Below are 17,351 nucleotides of genomic sequence, written 5' to 3' on the forward strand. Positions count from 1 at the left end.
ATAAAAGATGTGAGAAATCCATGATAGAGACCAGGCAACCTGTACTACTTTCAACTGTTTCTTTTTTGTTGTTATATTGTTTATATATTGATGATAGGGATTTCTGTAAGCTGTCCTAGTGTAGTAGAACCTCCAGTTACTTTGCTCAGTGACTTGATTACATGTACAATTACTGATGTATGAATGTATTATTACAGATACAAGAATGATGACATAATAAACACGTAAACATGGATTTCATGGACAGTTTTAACTTCTTGAGAAATTCTGTATTGATTGAAATTCTTACATTTCAGATGTCTGGCCCTGGTTGTTCATTATGTATTTTGAGAGTGATTAAAACATCATTTTGATATGGAAAGTAATCTTATGTATGTAAATACTGGCAAACTGTCTTAATGGACTCGGATAATGGTGGGCTATTCAAATTGTCGTAACTCCGTGGTCCATCCGTCTGTCAATAAACAATTTTTGTTATGGCTAATTCTTGAAAGGTGCATATGTAGGTCCCCCTTGGTCTCCAGTTGTGCCCATTTAATTTTGGGACTGATTCGACAAAGAAAATGGCAGACAGGTGGCCATCTTGGATTTTGACTTGGAGAATTTGTAATCACTATTTCTTGAGAACTGCAGCATAGATTTTTCTCAAATTTCATGTCTGTCTCTTAAGAAGTACTAAATGAATCGTTCTCAAATCGTTCCTTTTGGCTTCTACTTGTGCACGTTTGATTTTGGGACTGATCAGAAAAGATAAAATGGCATTCAGGTGATCATCTTGGATTTGGCAAGTAAAGATTATCATTGCTATTTCTGCAAAGGAATGTTCAAATTTCTTATCATTAAGAGCAAAAACAGAAGGGAAAAGAAAACAAGGTAAAAAAAGATACAACTTTTATAGAACAAATAAAGATGAAACAGTGGTGGGCGCCAAGATCCCTCATGGATCTCTTGTTTTATAATTTGTTATATTTCTTTAAATTTCTTGCATTGAGAATTACTGGATAAATGATTTTCAAGTTTCTTTGTATGTTTTCCTTTGTCCCTCGATGTGTGCACATGGATTCCAAGTATTCTCTAGGATCTATTGTTTAGCCCACCTGACATTGGAATAACACATCAACTTGAACATACCCTATTAAATAGTAATTTTTGTGGTAGCTTAAATAAGCCAATGTTTCAACATTTTAATTCTATATGTATATCTGTTGAGACCTACCTACATTAGACAAGCAAATGCATCTTAGGTTAAAAGGCCAACAAATCTCACTGGTGATGCTTGATTAAACTTCCTTGGATTAATTTTGCTGTTTCTTTCATTGCCCTTCATACCTGTTGACATCCAAACCCAGTGTGCAGTGCCCAACTTATGAACTAGCTCACTTTGAACTGACATCACTCTATGTTTTATTTTTTGGTTTTATTTTGGTAAATGTTAATACACAGGAGTAGCAAGCAAGGTGGATGTTCTTGTTAAGTGTTCTGTTGATGCATCGAGGGTGATTTAGTAATGTTTGAGATAAATTGTTTGAAACTGAAATGCTGATTGTAACCATGCTAAAGGAAATGACAGAATTTGAATGCTCTATATCAGAATGTTTATGACAATCCTCGTTCAAGTGATGCTTTATTCTATTTTCATATTTTTGTGATGATTTTTCAAAACTTTAAAGTGAGCTGAATCTATTCCAGTTTTAATTGCTGCACTTTTTGAACGAGTTGCTTAATTTGATGTTACAAAGAAGTAGGTTAGAGCAGAGAGTGAATGCGTGAGCATGCACAGGAAAGATGGCCAGGAAACAGAGCCTGATGGCTTGATATTGTGGTAATGATGGATGATGATGAGAGAAAACATTTTAGATTGACCTCCACAGCTGTTGTCTTCACAGGTGGCTGTTCACTGTTTCTTTGTGCTGATATGGAATTAGATGTCCATAATCAGCTAAATCTAATTATGTTATATAGCTTTTATTCACTGATATACACAGGTACAGGCTTAGTTTACCTGCCCTGTCCTTTACTGTAACAATCTTCAGCTGCGACCGTCATGTTTCTATGGTAACACTATTTTGACATGAAGGCTGTGTTGACGTAGAGGGCTGGATGCCCAAGTATTGATCGGTGCTGTATCTGTCATCCTCACTTCGAGTCTGGCACTTGGTTCTCTCTAGCTCACTGATGGAATTTTCAACACTGGAAACTTGGATGTGTAAAGCCTGTGGTGGAGAAACCATGACAATGGTCCAGTACTTCACTCTACCACAAGCCTGGTCACTAATTACATCTACAATTTGGTTTTATGGGTAAAGATGAAAATGATAGACTTGTAAATTATGACAAAATTTAATCTGAAGTTGTTGAATTCTGTTACATATATACACTTATAGTTGGAAAACTTAAAAGTATTAAACAGTTTAACAAATATTATTTTTACTGTAACTGATGTCACAGCTGAATAGTTGTGTGTACTGTAACTGAGGTCACAGCTGAATGATTTTGTGTACTGTAACTGAGGTCACAGCTGAATGATTTTGTGTACTGTAACTGAGGTCACAGCTGAATGGTTATGTATACTGTAACTGAGGCCACAGCTGAATGATTTTGTGTACTGTAACTGAGGTCACAGCTGAATGGTTATGTATACTATAACTTATGTCACAGCGTAATGGTTTTGTGTACTTTAACTGAGGTCACAGCTGAATGGTTTTGTATACTGTAACTTATGTCACAGCTGAATGGTTTTGTATACTGTAACTTATGTCACAGCTGAATGGTTATGTATACTGTAACTTATATCACAGCTGAGTGGTTATGTATACTGTAACTTATGTCACAGCTGAATGGTTATGTATACTGTAACTTATGTCACAGTTGACAAGTTCATGACCTTGGTAGTGGAAGCATTTATATCTGAAATACATTTTTCAGTTTTTCTTTAGTAGGAATGACAGGATTCTGTACAAATTTGATTTTAAGCATGCTTGGGTGAAGGAGTTTGTATTAGTGGTTTGACTGACCTCCTTTGGGTAGTGGATGAGGAAGTAATGAAAAATAGACATAAACCTTTCCACAGCTTTAGCCAAACAAAGCGAGGTAGGTGATACATGCCCTTAATGCCTCTTGTAAAATTTCCTTGTTTGGATGAAAACACTGGAGATAAATGAAGTTATTTTTGTTTGGAATGTTGAGTAAGTAATTACTCTGATTGTTATAGAATATTGTTCTATAAGTGAATGATGTGAAGTTTTCAGGTCACCTGACAAGTCTCATGGTGACTTATTGCAATACTCTATTGTCAGGCATCGTCAGTCATCCATTGTCTGTGGTGTCTGTAAACTTTTCACACCCCAGAACTGATTTGTATGAGACTTGGCAGAAACCTTCCATGGTCAAAGGTTAATAAAAAAAATTGTAAATCATTTGCCATCCCCCGTCCCCCCTTCCTAGGAGCCTTAGGGGCAGGACCAAAAAGGGTAAAAATTGGTTGAAAATTAAAAAATAGTCTTTACCCAAAATGTAAATTTCATGACCCCCAAGGGAAGGGGTAAAGTTTAAAAAAAACTTCACACCATTAACTTATGACACATTTTTTTTCTGTTGAAAATAGTTCAAACTTGATTAAAATTGATAGAATAAGATGGCAAAAACTTTGATACAGCAGCCAGGGAGGGCATTTTGTAACATGGTTGCACAATCATGGTTTTCCTGTGCAACATCTAATTCAAACTTCTCAAGTTTCACCAGTTGGATTGAGCTCCAACTTTACTGTTAAGAAATAGGTAACACTTGTCACAGTTTCCTACTCCTAAACAAAACTACCATCATCAGAATGGGAAACGGATTTCATTCAAAGTAGAAAAATAACTTTACTCCCTCCTGAAACTTTTTGTAATCAGGTGACCGTTAAGGCGTATAGGCCTCTTGTTTACATTTGCTTTACATGTACAATGTAGTTCAAGTTATCTTGTTTTGTTAACAAGATTATTATATATTACATATATTACACGATTAATGACAGCATAGTAACTCGGGTGACTGTTAACACCTTTGAGCCTTTTTTAATGTGTTTATATACATATAAGCAGTAAGTTAATTTACAACAAAGTGATATTAGGATGATTACATGGTAAACAAACATTATTCACACTTTGTCTATAAACAACATGGCATTAAATCATGTGTTGGGAAATGAGAGAATTTTAATTGGGTGTACAATAGATATCTATATAATGCAAGACAGATACAGATGTTTTCATCATGTACACTTCAAAGAAAGTGAATTGTATATCAGGTGAATAAATAATTCCAGAATCTGCGAGCAGTGAGACTCACTGCTCTGCGGCTAACCAGAATTTACACACTGGTGTATCAGATGTCTCTACCTCCTTCCTGTCTACCTGTTGGAGGTGTAGGTATTGTTGACATGATGATAAACTAAATACGTTTTAGTAACATTTCTATATGTCGGCTAGTGGATACTAATACGAGTGCACTGGTTTTAAGTTCAGTGTACCGTACAAGAAGAAAAGGTTCAAAAGTTTTCCTGAACACAGGTGTTTTGGGATTGTGAATGATGCAGTGACTGACATACTGAAACAGTTACTTGTGGGTGTGTTTTGATCAGATGCACTACAAGTTAATGTCATAATCAGTATTTCTTCTGGGAATTGACGAAATGGACTCATTGTCAATTACAGTAAAAATTGTATTATCACATAGATATATAAATATTAGTGGTAAAGGTAGTGGTAAACTGGACCAGTTTTAAATATTTTGTCTGTAGCATTATATGGTGACTTTGCCTTAATGGAAACTGGACCAGTTTTAAACATTTTGTCTGTAACATCATGTTGTGACTTTGCCTTAGTGGTAAACTTGACCAGTTTTAAACATTTTGTCTGTGTAACATTATGTAGTGACTTTGCCTTAGTGGTAAACATGACCAGTTTTAAACATTTTGTCTGTAACATTTGCCTTAATTACAAATAAGTTTTAATTCTGGTGCACATCTGAACTTTGTCATGATTTTGTTTCAATCATATATATTTTTCTATGAAGCTTTTGTTGTTGTCATATTCATGGTATACAGACGTAGTAGTTTTGGTTAAGTAACAGACAGCGACTCATTGCATTTCTAATTAAGTAAAACAACACAAGTCAAATACTGTTTTCTTCATATTTAAAGATTAATTAGCTGGAAAACATTGATTTTTGATCAGCTACAACATCTGAAAAGTAAACAAGCCTTCATCAGAAGTTGAAGTGGTTTCTGGTACAACACATACTGTATCTTGTCAACTTGTATTACCTAAATTGTAGAAGTACAAAACGACAAGGCATCACTATGACATTTAGCTGTAAACTTTTATACCTGTTGTGTAATTATAATCTCCTACACTTGTCTTTCTGGTGTGGGGTGGATAAAACACCCAGGTGGAAACACGGGCCATACTTAATCCCCTACACCCAGGTAACACTCTACACCCAGGTACCACTCTCTACACCCAGGTAACACTATCTACACCCAGGTAACACTCGACACCCAGGTAACACTCTACACCCAGGTACCACTCTACACCCAGGTAACACTCTCTACACCCAGGTAACACTCTACACCCAGGTAACACTCTACACCCAGGTACCACTCTACACCCAGGTACCACTCTCTACACCCAGGTAACACTATCTACACCCAGGTAACACTCGACACCAAGGGGTTGTTTGAATACCACAACACTTGATGTATACTGTAATTGAGACAATGTAAAAACTGTCTTATATGTGTTTATAAATCAACAGACTGTAGATAAATACAAATTTAAGGATTTAATAAGATTACTAAATTCACAAAAATTAGATACATGCAAAAAATACATGATATACTACTGTATGTATTTACAATAGTTAACAATTAGGATATCAGAATGAATTTATGAGGCAGCATGAGTACTTTTTGTGACTAGAATGGGTAAAGTTTTTGTAAATATTATGTTCCTTGGAAGAAACTGTGAACAAAGTAGGTTCAGCTCTATTGATTTCTGGAGGCAGTACTTGACATGCATAGAGAATTTCCTGCAGTTACTGTTTCTCTGAGAACTCTAATCAAAGTCAAACAACTTCACTAATTACTGTAGTGAGGAGTTGAGTGTACTTTGTCCACTTCATTGTACCTCAGAGAAAAACATCTGCACGATGACAATGTAGAATCTGCCTGTATATTCCCTCAGATCAATACTTGATAACTGTTCAAAGTGCCCTAGATTTTGTTGGCTGGTCAATTATAATAATTAAACTGACAGGAGTATCCACCAGTGCCTTAGTGTCAGTACCTACCAGTATACTGTAGTTTATAGATAATCAAGTGGACAATGACTTTGTCCTTGGATAAAGGACAAGTTTATTTTCACTCTGTACCAAGTTGTTTAAGAATGAACTGGTATAGGCACTATACTTTTTATGGAATTTTTTTGGATGGCACATGGCCAGGGGTACAAAGCAGATCACTGACTGGCTACTACAGAAAAAAGACAAATAAGTTTGTGCCTCTCCTCAGGGTGTTATTGTCCAACATCTGTTCAACGTATTCAATAATTCAAGTAGTTGATAATAGAGATTCATTACCATTCATAGCTAAAACTCTGGTAGCCAATCAGAGCCCTCGACTCATAGGACAAAGGCGTGTGTGGCAGCTCTCAGAGAAGCAAGCACAGCAGCTCAGAGGGAGCTGGGTACACGGCATACACAAAGCAGGCATAGTGCTCCAATAGGCTTCATGTTAATGAAGGAGCCTCACTTGCGATACTTGTAGGCCATCACTAACTACCCTGCCACTTTGTTCCAGCATATTAATTGTTCAAAACTACCTGTGAAAAGTGGGAGTATTCAGGTAAGATCATTTGTGGACAGATGTTGCACATGTTTGTGATACTTTGGAGGAATTTGGATGGAACAGAATCAGGATTGTGGTGTGTTTTGACAGTTAAGTAAAGTCGTCCAAGTCTCAGACATTTCTACAGAGTTGTGCATGAAAGTGATTAATTATTAATGAGCCTGAAAGTGTTGGTGGTTGTTTGTGGAACTTTTGTCACACCTGTAAAGTGGTAATCAACTTCCTTAGACAGTGTTTAACATGTAGATAAAGTGACCAAGGGATTGATTGTCACAGGTGATCATTCAGGAACTAGTGGTGACAATCTCCAAGCTCTGCAACTTAGTCCCGCTGAAATTTATGTTAATGACACGAGTCAAGTTGTGCTAGTTTGATCCAATATGGCTGATTCCAGAGAAACTTGTTGATGTCATATACAACAATAGTTTTGCTGTGGATGAAAATGTGGTTTAAACTCTCTCCTATGTGTTTATAAGGTGAGGTTTATGGATTTACCTATTGATTTTTGACAGAATCAGACAGTGGAGCAGAAAGTAATCGTCAACACCACTGAAGCGACAAATAGATCAAGAAAAACAACACCTATTTCAGTAGCAAGTAAGTAATCTTGAACAAAATTTATGATAATATAACTTGGTAAACAAATAATCTTGGTTATATATACTTTGGGGCCAGATGAGATTTGATACAGGATAACTAGTCAGAATGTTACTGGAAAACCAGCACTTCTTTAGGAAGTTACCTTATTGATTTTCTTCTAACTTTGTTTGGTGAATGTCCTTTTTTAAAAATTGAAGTGTGTGCAATATCAGATTTAAATAATTTTGAGACATGATTGAATTTTATATGGAATGTTTACAGACATCTAGGTACATATGTATATCTGGAACCCTTATTCATTATCAGTAGATTATATAATATCTTTTAATGACAAATAAATTATTTCAGTTGTATTTTTTAAATTTGTACTTAATCTGTGAAATTTCCTCTAAAATGTTTTTTCTCATATAATCAACAAAAAGTTATCAGTTAAACTCCTTAAAAATTTAACAGGGAAAAAAATAAACAGAATTAGTGGTTGAATTTCCTGTTGTTAGGACTGATATTTGATATAGGAACCAACTCTGTGTATATTGACTGGATTTCATTAAATGAAATATTTTCGTTTACTATACCAGTGGAAAGAAAAGTGAACTTCTTTTGTGACTTAGATACAATCTATTGATTTTTCATTGTCAGCTGTGAGGATACCTGACTAAAGCTGTGTGTCACACACACACTTAGGTGTGTAGCTGTGTAGTAATATAACTGTAAGGGCAGATGTCGGGCAGGTAGAGAGAGTTAATACAAGCAGGTGTTAGACAAACCCAGAGTAAACAGACAATTGACTGGTCGCGTGCCGGCTGCCTCCTAGGCCAATAGACACAGAATCACACTTGTACATAACTTCACAAAAGATAATCATCAAAGTTATGGCCGGCTGACTCTAAAAAGTTTGAGAATCATTACATGGTTATAATTTCCTAGGATGTAGACAAAGAGACAGTCTGTGGTGTAACATAATGGTGCAAGAAGAAAAAATCTGTGTGCCTTGCTGTACAAAATATTGCTTTATTTAATTAGTCAGCCAGTATTTTTTATGTACATATAAAAATTATTGTAGAAATATGATGATAAAAACATACACAAATGAAATTTTTCACTCTTTCAATGAAAGAAAATTGCTTGGTTATTTGTAATTATCAGAAATATAATGTTTCATATTTTGAAAATTTTTGTACAAATATTAAAATGGAAATCTCACTCAATAACCGACAGAAAAGATCCATCAATTTAACGGGAACAAAACATCTGTTAGGGAACTGGAATAATCATACCTGGAAGTAAAACTCTATGGTACTTACCCTCAAGGTAAGTGTGAGATCACCTGTAGGCACAACACTGGCAGATAATGAGGTATCATTGACCTGTTTCTGTCATATTGATCAGGATGTCACAATCTTGTATTACTGGAGAGATAATCACCAGCCTTTATCACCTGTATTTCTGATTTCTAATACAAAATAAAAGGATGCTCCATATCGTGAGCTTTCCTCCATTCAATAAATCTTAGTTCTTTAACCTCCTTCATAAGAAATCAGTATAATATATGGTTATGTGACATCTTCCTTACTACATGTCATTAGCAGTACACTGATCTCAAGGTGACCCCCCCCCCCCCCACTTTGAAAATTGCCAGGTGTGTGAATTTAAGACCTGAATAATGATTGAAAAGATATGCACACTTTGTTGAATTTAATTAAATGAATTTACCAAATAACAGAGTTCTTTTTAAGAAAACATATATTTCTGAAGATTCCTACCTCATACTGTCTTAATTGCTACAGAACTTAATTTCAAACTCTAATGGAACTTTCTTACTTCAAAGTAAAATAGTTTGACATCAACAGAAGACATTGGGCCTTATAGCTTAACACCACCAAAATATAAAAAATGACTTCATAACATTCCTTAATTTTCTCTCTTTATAACACACCTCATTCCTTAACTTTCTCTCTCTATAACACACCTCATTCCTTAACTTTCTCTATCTATAACACACCTCCTTCCCTAACTTTCTCTCTCTATAACACACCTCATTCCCTAACTTTCTCTCTATAACACACCACATTCCTTAACTTTCTCTCTCTATAACACACCTCATTCCCTAACTTTCTCTATCTATAACACACCATATTCCTTAACTTTCTCTCTCCATAACACACTTCATTCCTTAACTTTCTCTCTTTATAACACACCTCATCCCTTAACTTTCTCTCTCTATAACACACCTCATCCCTTAACTTTCTCTCTCTGTAACACACCTCATTCCTTAACTTTCTTTCTCTATAACACACCACATTCCTTAACTTTCTCTCTCTATAACACACCTCATTCCTTAACTTTCTCTCTTTCTCTCTCTAACACACCTCATTCCTTAACTTTCTCTCTCTAACACACCTCATTCCTTCTCTATAACAACTTTCTTTCTCTCTCTATAACACACCTCATTCCTTAACTTTCTCTCTATAACACATCTCATTCCTTAACTTTCTCTCTCTATAGCACACCTCTTTCCTTAACTTTCTTTCTCTATAACACACCTCATTCCTTAACTTTCTCTCTCTATAACACCTCATTCCTTAACTTTCTCTATAACACACCTCATTCCTTAACTCTCTCTCTCTATAACACACCTCATTCCTTAACTTTCTCTCTAACACACACACTCTCATCTCCTTAACAACTTTCTCTCTCTATAACACACACTCTATAACACACCTCATTCCCTAACTTTCTCTCTATAACACACCTCATTCCTTAAATTTCACTCTATGTAACACACTTCATTCCTTAACTTTCTCTCTCTATAACACACCACATTCTTTAACTTTCTCTCTCTATAACATCTCATTCCTTAACGTTAACTCTCTCTGTAACATGCCACCTTCTCTATAACACACCTCATTCCTTAATTTTCTCTCTCTATAACACACCTCATTCCTTAACTTTCTCTCTATAACACACCTCATTCCTTAACTTTCTCTCTCTATAACACACCGCATTCCTTAACTTTCTCTCTATAAAACACACATTCATTCCTTACACTTTCTCTCTCTATAACACACACATTCCTTAACTTTCTCTCCTTAACACACCTCATTCCTTAACTTTCTCTCTCTATAACACATTTCCTCTCTCCATAACACACCACATTCCTTAACTTTCTCTCTATAACACACCTCATTCCTTAACTTTCTCTCTCTATAACACACCGCATTCCTTAACTTTCTCTCTATAACACACCTCATTCCTTAATTTTCTCTCTCTATAACACACCTCATTCCTTAACTTTCTCTCTATAACACACCTCATTCCTTAACTTTCTCTCTCTATAACACACCTCATTCCTTAACTTTCTCTCCCTATAACACACCCCATTCCTTAACTTTCTCTCTCTATAACACACCTCATTCCTTAACTTTCTCTATAACACACCTCATTCCTTAACTTTCTCTCTCTATAACACACCTCATTCCTTAACACACCTCATTCCTTAACTCTCTCTCATAACACTCTCTCTATAACATTAACACACTCATTCCTCTCTCTATAACACATCTCATTCCTTAACTTTCTCTCTCTATAACACACTTCATTCCTTAACTTTCTCTCTCCATTAACCACATTCCTTAACTTTCTCTTTCCATAACACACCTCATTCCTTAACTTTCTCTCTCTTTAACACACCTCATTCCTTAACTTTCTCTCTCTATAACACACCCCATTCCTTAACTTTCTCTCTCTATAACACACCACATTCCTTAATGTTCTCTCTCTATAACACACCTCATTCCCTAATTTTCTGTCTATAACACACCTCATTCCTTAACTTTCTCTCTCTATAACACACCTCATTCCCTAACTTTCTCTATAACACACCTCATTCCTTAACTCTCTCTCTATAACACACCTCATCCCTTAACTTTCTCTCTCTTTAACACACCTCATCCCTTAACTTTCTCTCTCTGTAACACACCTCATTCCTTAACTTTCTTTCTCTATAACACACCTCATTCCTTAACTTTCTCTCTCTATAACACACCTCATTCCTTAACTTTCTCTCTCTATAACACACATCATTCCTTAACTTTCTCTCTCTATAACACACCTCATTCCTTAACTTTCTCTCCTAACACACCTCATTCCTTAACTTTCTCTCTATAACACACCTCATTCCTTAACTTCTCTCTCTATAACACACCTCATTCTTTCTCTATAACACACCTCATTCCTTAACAACTCATTTTCTCTATAACACACCTCATTCCTTAACTTTCTCTCTCTATAACACACCTCATTCCTTAACTCATTTCTCTCTATAACACACCTCATTCCTCTCTCTCTATAACACAACATTTTCTCTCCCTATAACACATCTCATTCCTTAACTTTCTCTCTCTATAACACACTTCATTCCTTAACTTTCTCTCTTTATAACTTTCTCTCTCCATTAACTACATTCCTTAACTTTCTCTCTATAACACACCTCATTCCTTAACTTTCTCTCTCTATAACACACATCATTCCTTAACTTTCACTATAACACACCTCATTCCTTAACTTTCTCTCTATAACACACCTCATTCCTTAACTTTCTCTCTCTATAACACTCATTCTCTCTCTTAACACACCTCATTCCTTAACTTTCTCTCTCTCTCTGTATAACACACCTCATTCCTTAACTTTCTCTTTCTCTCTCTATAACACACCTCATTCCTTAACTTTCTCTCTCTCTAACACACCACATTCCTTAACTTTCTCTCTCTATAACACACCTCATTCCTTAACTTTCTCTCTCTATAACACACCTCATTCCTTAACTTTCTCTCTCTATAACACACCGCATTCCTTAACTTTCTCTCTATAACACACCTCATTCCTTAAATTTCACTCTATGTAACACACTTCATTCCTTAACTTTCTCTCTCTATAACACACCTGATTCCCTAACTTTCTTGCTCTCTAACACACCTATTTCTTTATTTTCTCTCTCTATAACACATACTGCAGTTTATTCGCAATAATACATACTTAATGTTGGGATGAAGGGCTAACAGACGGACAGCTTTCAGTTAGCCAGGCATGTTCTTACTATTGTTACAGGGGATGTGTTTCAGATGTTTGTATCTTTCAAAATAAAATGTCAGAAGTAAGCAGATGTTACTGATGTACTTAATTGTTTATGCATATTTGATAACATGTAAGATATGGCAGAAAGGTGCAGGTCTGAAGAGATATTCGGGATCATTAATAATTAAAATTCTGGGAAATAAGACATCGGCTAATAGCCGCACCAGGATAAACCATATCATCAGATGGTGAGCTTTTCAAATCACTCTACATCCATGGTCTGTCGTCCCTCTGCTTGTAAACAATTTTTCTCCAATTTCATGTGTAGGTTCCTCTTAGTCTTAAGTTGTGGCCATGTAATTTTGGGACTGATCAGAAAAACAAAATGGCCGAAAGGTGGCCATCTTGGTTTTGACTTTAGAAGATTGTTGTGGCTATTTCTTAAAAAGCACTTGATGAATCTTTCTTAAATTTAATTTCTATGTTCCCCTTGGTCTCTAGTTGCGCCCATTTGATTTTGGGACTGATTAGAATAACAAAATGGCCAACAGGGTGGCCATCTTGGATTTTGACCATGCAAGTTCGTTATTGCTATTTCTTGAGAAGTCCAGGATGGATCTATCTGAAATTTCATGTATAAGTTCACATTGATCTCTAGTTGTGTCCATCTAATGTTTGGACTGATCAGGAAAAAAAATTGGCCGACAGGTGGCCATCTTGGATTATGACTTTGAAAGTTCGTTATCGCTATTTCTTTAGAAAAAATGCATAGATCTTTCTTAAATTTCATGTAAAGGTTTTTCTATGTCCCTAGTTGTGCCTGTTTAACGTTTACACTGATCAAAAATTTTAAAAAATCGGCAGCAATCTTGGATTTTGTTGAGTAAAAGTTTGCTATCCCTATTTCTGAAGAAGAATTGAATGGATCTCTCTCAAATTTCATAATAGGTTCCCTTTGTTCTTTGGTTTGCTTGTTTGATTTTTGGACTGATCCTAAAAACAAAAATGGCAGGTGGCCATCTTGGATTTCGACAAAGTTTGTTATTGCTATTTCTTGAGAAGGACTCAATGAATCTCTCTTAGATTTCGTATATAGATTTCCCTTTCCCTTTTCCCTAGTTGTGCCCATTTTAATTTTGGAGAGATCAGAAAAAACTAAATGAATATGTGACTATGTGAAGTGATGTTTATAAATAAGCATTGCTCATGCAAAAAATAAGTGACCTTAGATGTTAGATTACATGGAATATTTTTAATGTTTCAAAGATATTACTGTATTTGCTGGGCTGCTTTTTTCCTTTGCAGTCAGGCATGCGGCTTATATACTGGTGCGGCTTATAAGTGGACGAAAAAAATGGCAAAATGAAAAAACAAAAAAAATGAAGTGTATCATCTGGAGATCAATTCTGGATCGTTATGTTTTTCGGAATGGAATTTTGTTGAGGCTTATCACATGCACTTATGACCTGCGTGACCTTGCACCCTGATAATTTTGGTTGTTGTAGCAAGTCACACTTTCAGAAAGAATTAAAAAAAAAAGAGATTTAAACCAAAGATACCAGTACATCAGTAAATGATGTCGGTACCAAGTATTTAGGAGTGGGTACCTGTCCATCACATGTTTGTGACTGAAACAGATCATCTAGAACTGTCATTCGTAATGGTATACAGGATGATTGAAATAAAAATGATATTCTCATGGATTTAATTAATCATACATTTTAGTATAAATCACAGTAATATCTTCTGAATTTTCGTGGTTGCTTCGGATGCCAAAGCGGAAGTTTACAATAGCCTGTTGCATCCTGGGATCAATAGGTCATCGAGTTCAATTCAAGAATGACCGTCATGCTTGTTAACCATAAGAATGGCTTTGTGTAACTTATCAGAAAAAATGTTGAACTTTAAGAATTTGTTAGCATGTAAGGGCCTTCGCCGATATCTAACAGTACAGACATTGATGGAGATATTGTTAAGTAAACAGTACGTAACTTCAGACCCAATATCTGTGCGTAGACAATCTTTGAAAGCTCCAAAGCCAAACAAGTTCAATAATTGCTGTTTTACATTTTTCAAACACGTCAATAAAATAAAAGACTATCTGTGTATATTTCATTTGCAAACTGATATCAAATGTTTCACTGACATCTTGATAAATTGCCCTCCATTTTCTCTTATATCAACAAACTTTGGTCAACATTACGGTAACCATATCCTCAGAAAGGGTACAGTTTATATATTGATAAAATTGAAAAAGTTGGCTTATACTTGGGTGTGGTTTGTTTATTTGCCCAGAAAATATACTAACCATCGTGGCATTAAGTGGTTTCCATTGTTTCCAGCTGTTCATGGAATTATAAACTCTGAAAATGATCAGCTTTCATGGCTGTACTAGTTCAGTGGGAGAGGTCAAAATTCATATATGTCATGTTGGTGAATAGCTTCAATGAGCTACTTGAAACCTGTCAGTCTGGAAAAATTTGATATTGATGTTTTGTTCAGCAAAGATATTTTTGCCCTGTACCAGTTACAGAAAAGCTTGAATACCAAGAATGGTATTGATTTTTTTTAATCTTTGAAAAGCTTCCACAATCTAGTGTTTTTCAGTAACAGTTCTTCTGTACTAGGATGGGATCTAGATGGGAAGTCCTGAAATAGAAACTTGCCTCAGCAATGAGAGGGTTGGCAGAGCCTCCAGAAAGCACAATTTTTAAGGGGCTGAGATAGCATAGTTTGTTGTAGGATTGGTCTGTTTAAACTCCTGTGAAGATCTGAGGTGTGTGGTTCTTTTCTGTTAATTTGCTGTTATTTTTTTTATGTTTCTCAGAAAGCTGTGGAATGGGACAGGTTGTGTTGTCATTGTTTTGACTTGGATTTTGAAGGACATTTTCTTGATGGCATGTTATTTGTCTCCCTTATGTTGTTCCATAGGCTACTTGAAAAAGACCCTACTTCAAAATGTCCCTTGATGTCCATGAGGTTGTAAATCCTGCTAAAAAAAATTCAAAATCCAAGGATTTACAGAAATTTTGTCTCGTTGCAAGTTTGAAGCACTGTAATGTTCAGCTCACCGTCCATACATTAGTCAACAAGTCATGAAGGACTTTGAAGATTTTGACACAGTTTGGTCTGAAGCATCCTTAGGGTAAGAGGAGCAAATTTTGGACAGGGTCCCGGCCCTCTGGAGACAGAAAGGCAGGGCCAAATAGGTGAAGAGAGTATATTTCTAAAAATCCTACTACTCTTGTAGGAATGATAGTATTTTGCCCAAATTTTGTCTGGAGCATTGTTGGGTGAAGAGAAATCACTTTTGAATAAACCATGGGTCTTGGTCCATTGGGGCCAGAGTTGTGGGGCCAGATAGGGGAAAGAGAGCGAATTCTTTAAAATCCTACTCTTCCTTTTGGAATGTTTGTCTTTTGCCAAATTTTTGTCCAAAGCATTGTTCAGTGAAGGGGAATCAGTCTTCAAGGGTTTTTCGTGTGATGCATAGCTGACTGGATTTTTGCTTGTATTGTTTACGTTCCAGATACAGGTGCCCGTGTTTACACTAAGCCGTTCTGTGATAAACAAGCATGGTGATCTTTCTAAAATGTGAACTATCATGCAAAGACTTATCAATCTAGGCTATTGCATATTCTGCCATGCTGTCTGGTAATTGCTGTGAAGATGTTATGGTTGTGATTTTTATTTAAAGGTACGAGTAATTAAACCCACAAGAAAGTTATTTTAATTGCACTTTTCAAATCTTCCTATATATGGTTACAAGTGACAGATCTATGTGATCTGTTTCAGTCACAAACACACGATGGGCAAGTATTTGTGAAAAACAGTTATGTTTTATAATCCTGAAAATATGGAGCTGGGAATTTTAGCCAACCTGGATTGTAGGAATGGGGCCCAATACGAGAAATAGCAGAAATTCTTTAAAATCCTACTCCTTCTGTAGGAATGATTTTGCCCAAATTTGGTCTGAAGTATTTGGTGCAGAGGAATCAGTTCTGTGTAAATGAAGGATACAGGCCATTTGGGGCCAAATTGGGGAAATGTGAGTTCTTAGAAATTCTTCTTTTGTACAAGGATGTTGTTCAGATTTGGTCAGAATGATTTTTTTTATGAATAGTGAATATGACTTCTGTTTGACCACAAGGCTGGGAGCCAATAGGGAAATTGTTTCAGAATATGTTTGTCATATTTGAAATTCTTTGTTAAATAGTGGAATTAGAAAGATGGGTGATGCAGGCCGCTTGGCCCTCATGTCCTTTAAGACTTTAGTATTCAAGATATTTTGGTGATTAATAAGTTTTTGTTTTCATTTCTTCATTCCAAGATGTTGTAAAATGTGCTGTATTCTAGGTTTTACCAGTATTTCCACGAGTTCCTATGGCTGGAAAAATGGGACTTGTGTAAAACTGAATATTCATGATGTAAGCGGTACTTTACTGAAAACCAAATGTAACATGTATATATTATAATTTCAGATGCAGAAAATACATGTAACCTGACAGAGGTAAGTGCATATCATCAGAAGATTTGATGTGTATAACTGTGTTTGTGTCATTTATCAGACCATTTTGAAACCGAAGCTGATGCATTTGGTGGTGTCATATTGAGAGATAATTATATGACTATTTGGATATCACACCTCGTATCAGCCCAAGAGCCCTGATGGCCGAAGGCTGATTTAGCAGTTTCTTCAAAACACTACTTTCCCTTAATGCTTCAATGGATTTCATACAAATTTTGTCTGAAACATCATTAGGCATTGAGTCCCAAAAGGGAAAGTTGGTCA

At 35.7% G+C, this 17,351-nt stretch overlaps 1 protein-coding gene across 1 annotated transcript in view; it reads left to right on the top strand.

The window, feature by feature from the left end:
- The window catches only part of LOC132560345 (myelin transcription factor 1-like), a 68,600-nt gene that overhangs the window by 17,040 nt on the left and 34,209 nt on the right, over positions 1-17,351 (top strand). Inside the window, exons 3-4 of the mRNA XM_060225017.1 lie at positions 7,399-7,483; positions 17,041-17,069. Coding sequence (XP_060081000.1) covers positions 7,399-7,483; positions 17,041-17,069 — 114 coding nt within the window. The remainder of the gene's footprint in view (positions 1-7,398; positions 7,484-17,040; positions 17,070-17,351) is intronic.

The sequence above is a fragment of the Ylistrum balloti genome, unplaced genomic scaffold, assembly GCF_031769215.1.
Source record: "Ylistrum balloti isolate Yb309-2 unplaced genomic scaffold, AGI_CSIRO_Ybal_v1 Utg371052, whole genome shotgun sequence".
NCBI classification, from domain to species: Eukaryota; Metazoa; Mollusca; class Bivalvia; order Pectinida; family Pectinidae; genus Ylistrum; species Ylistrum balloti.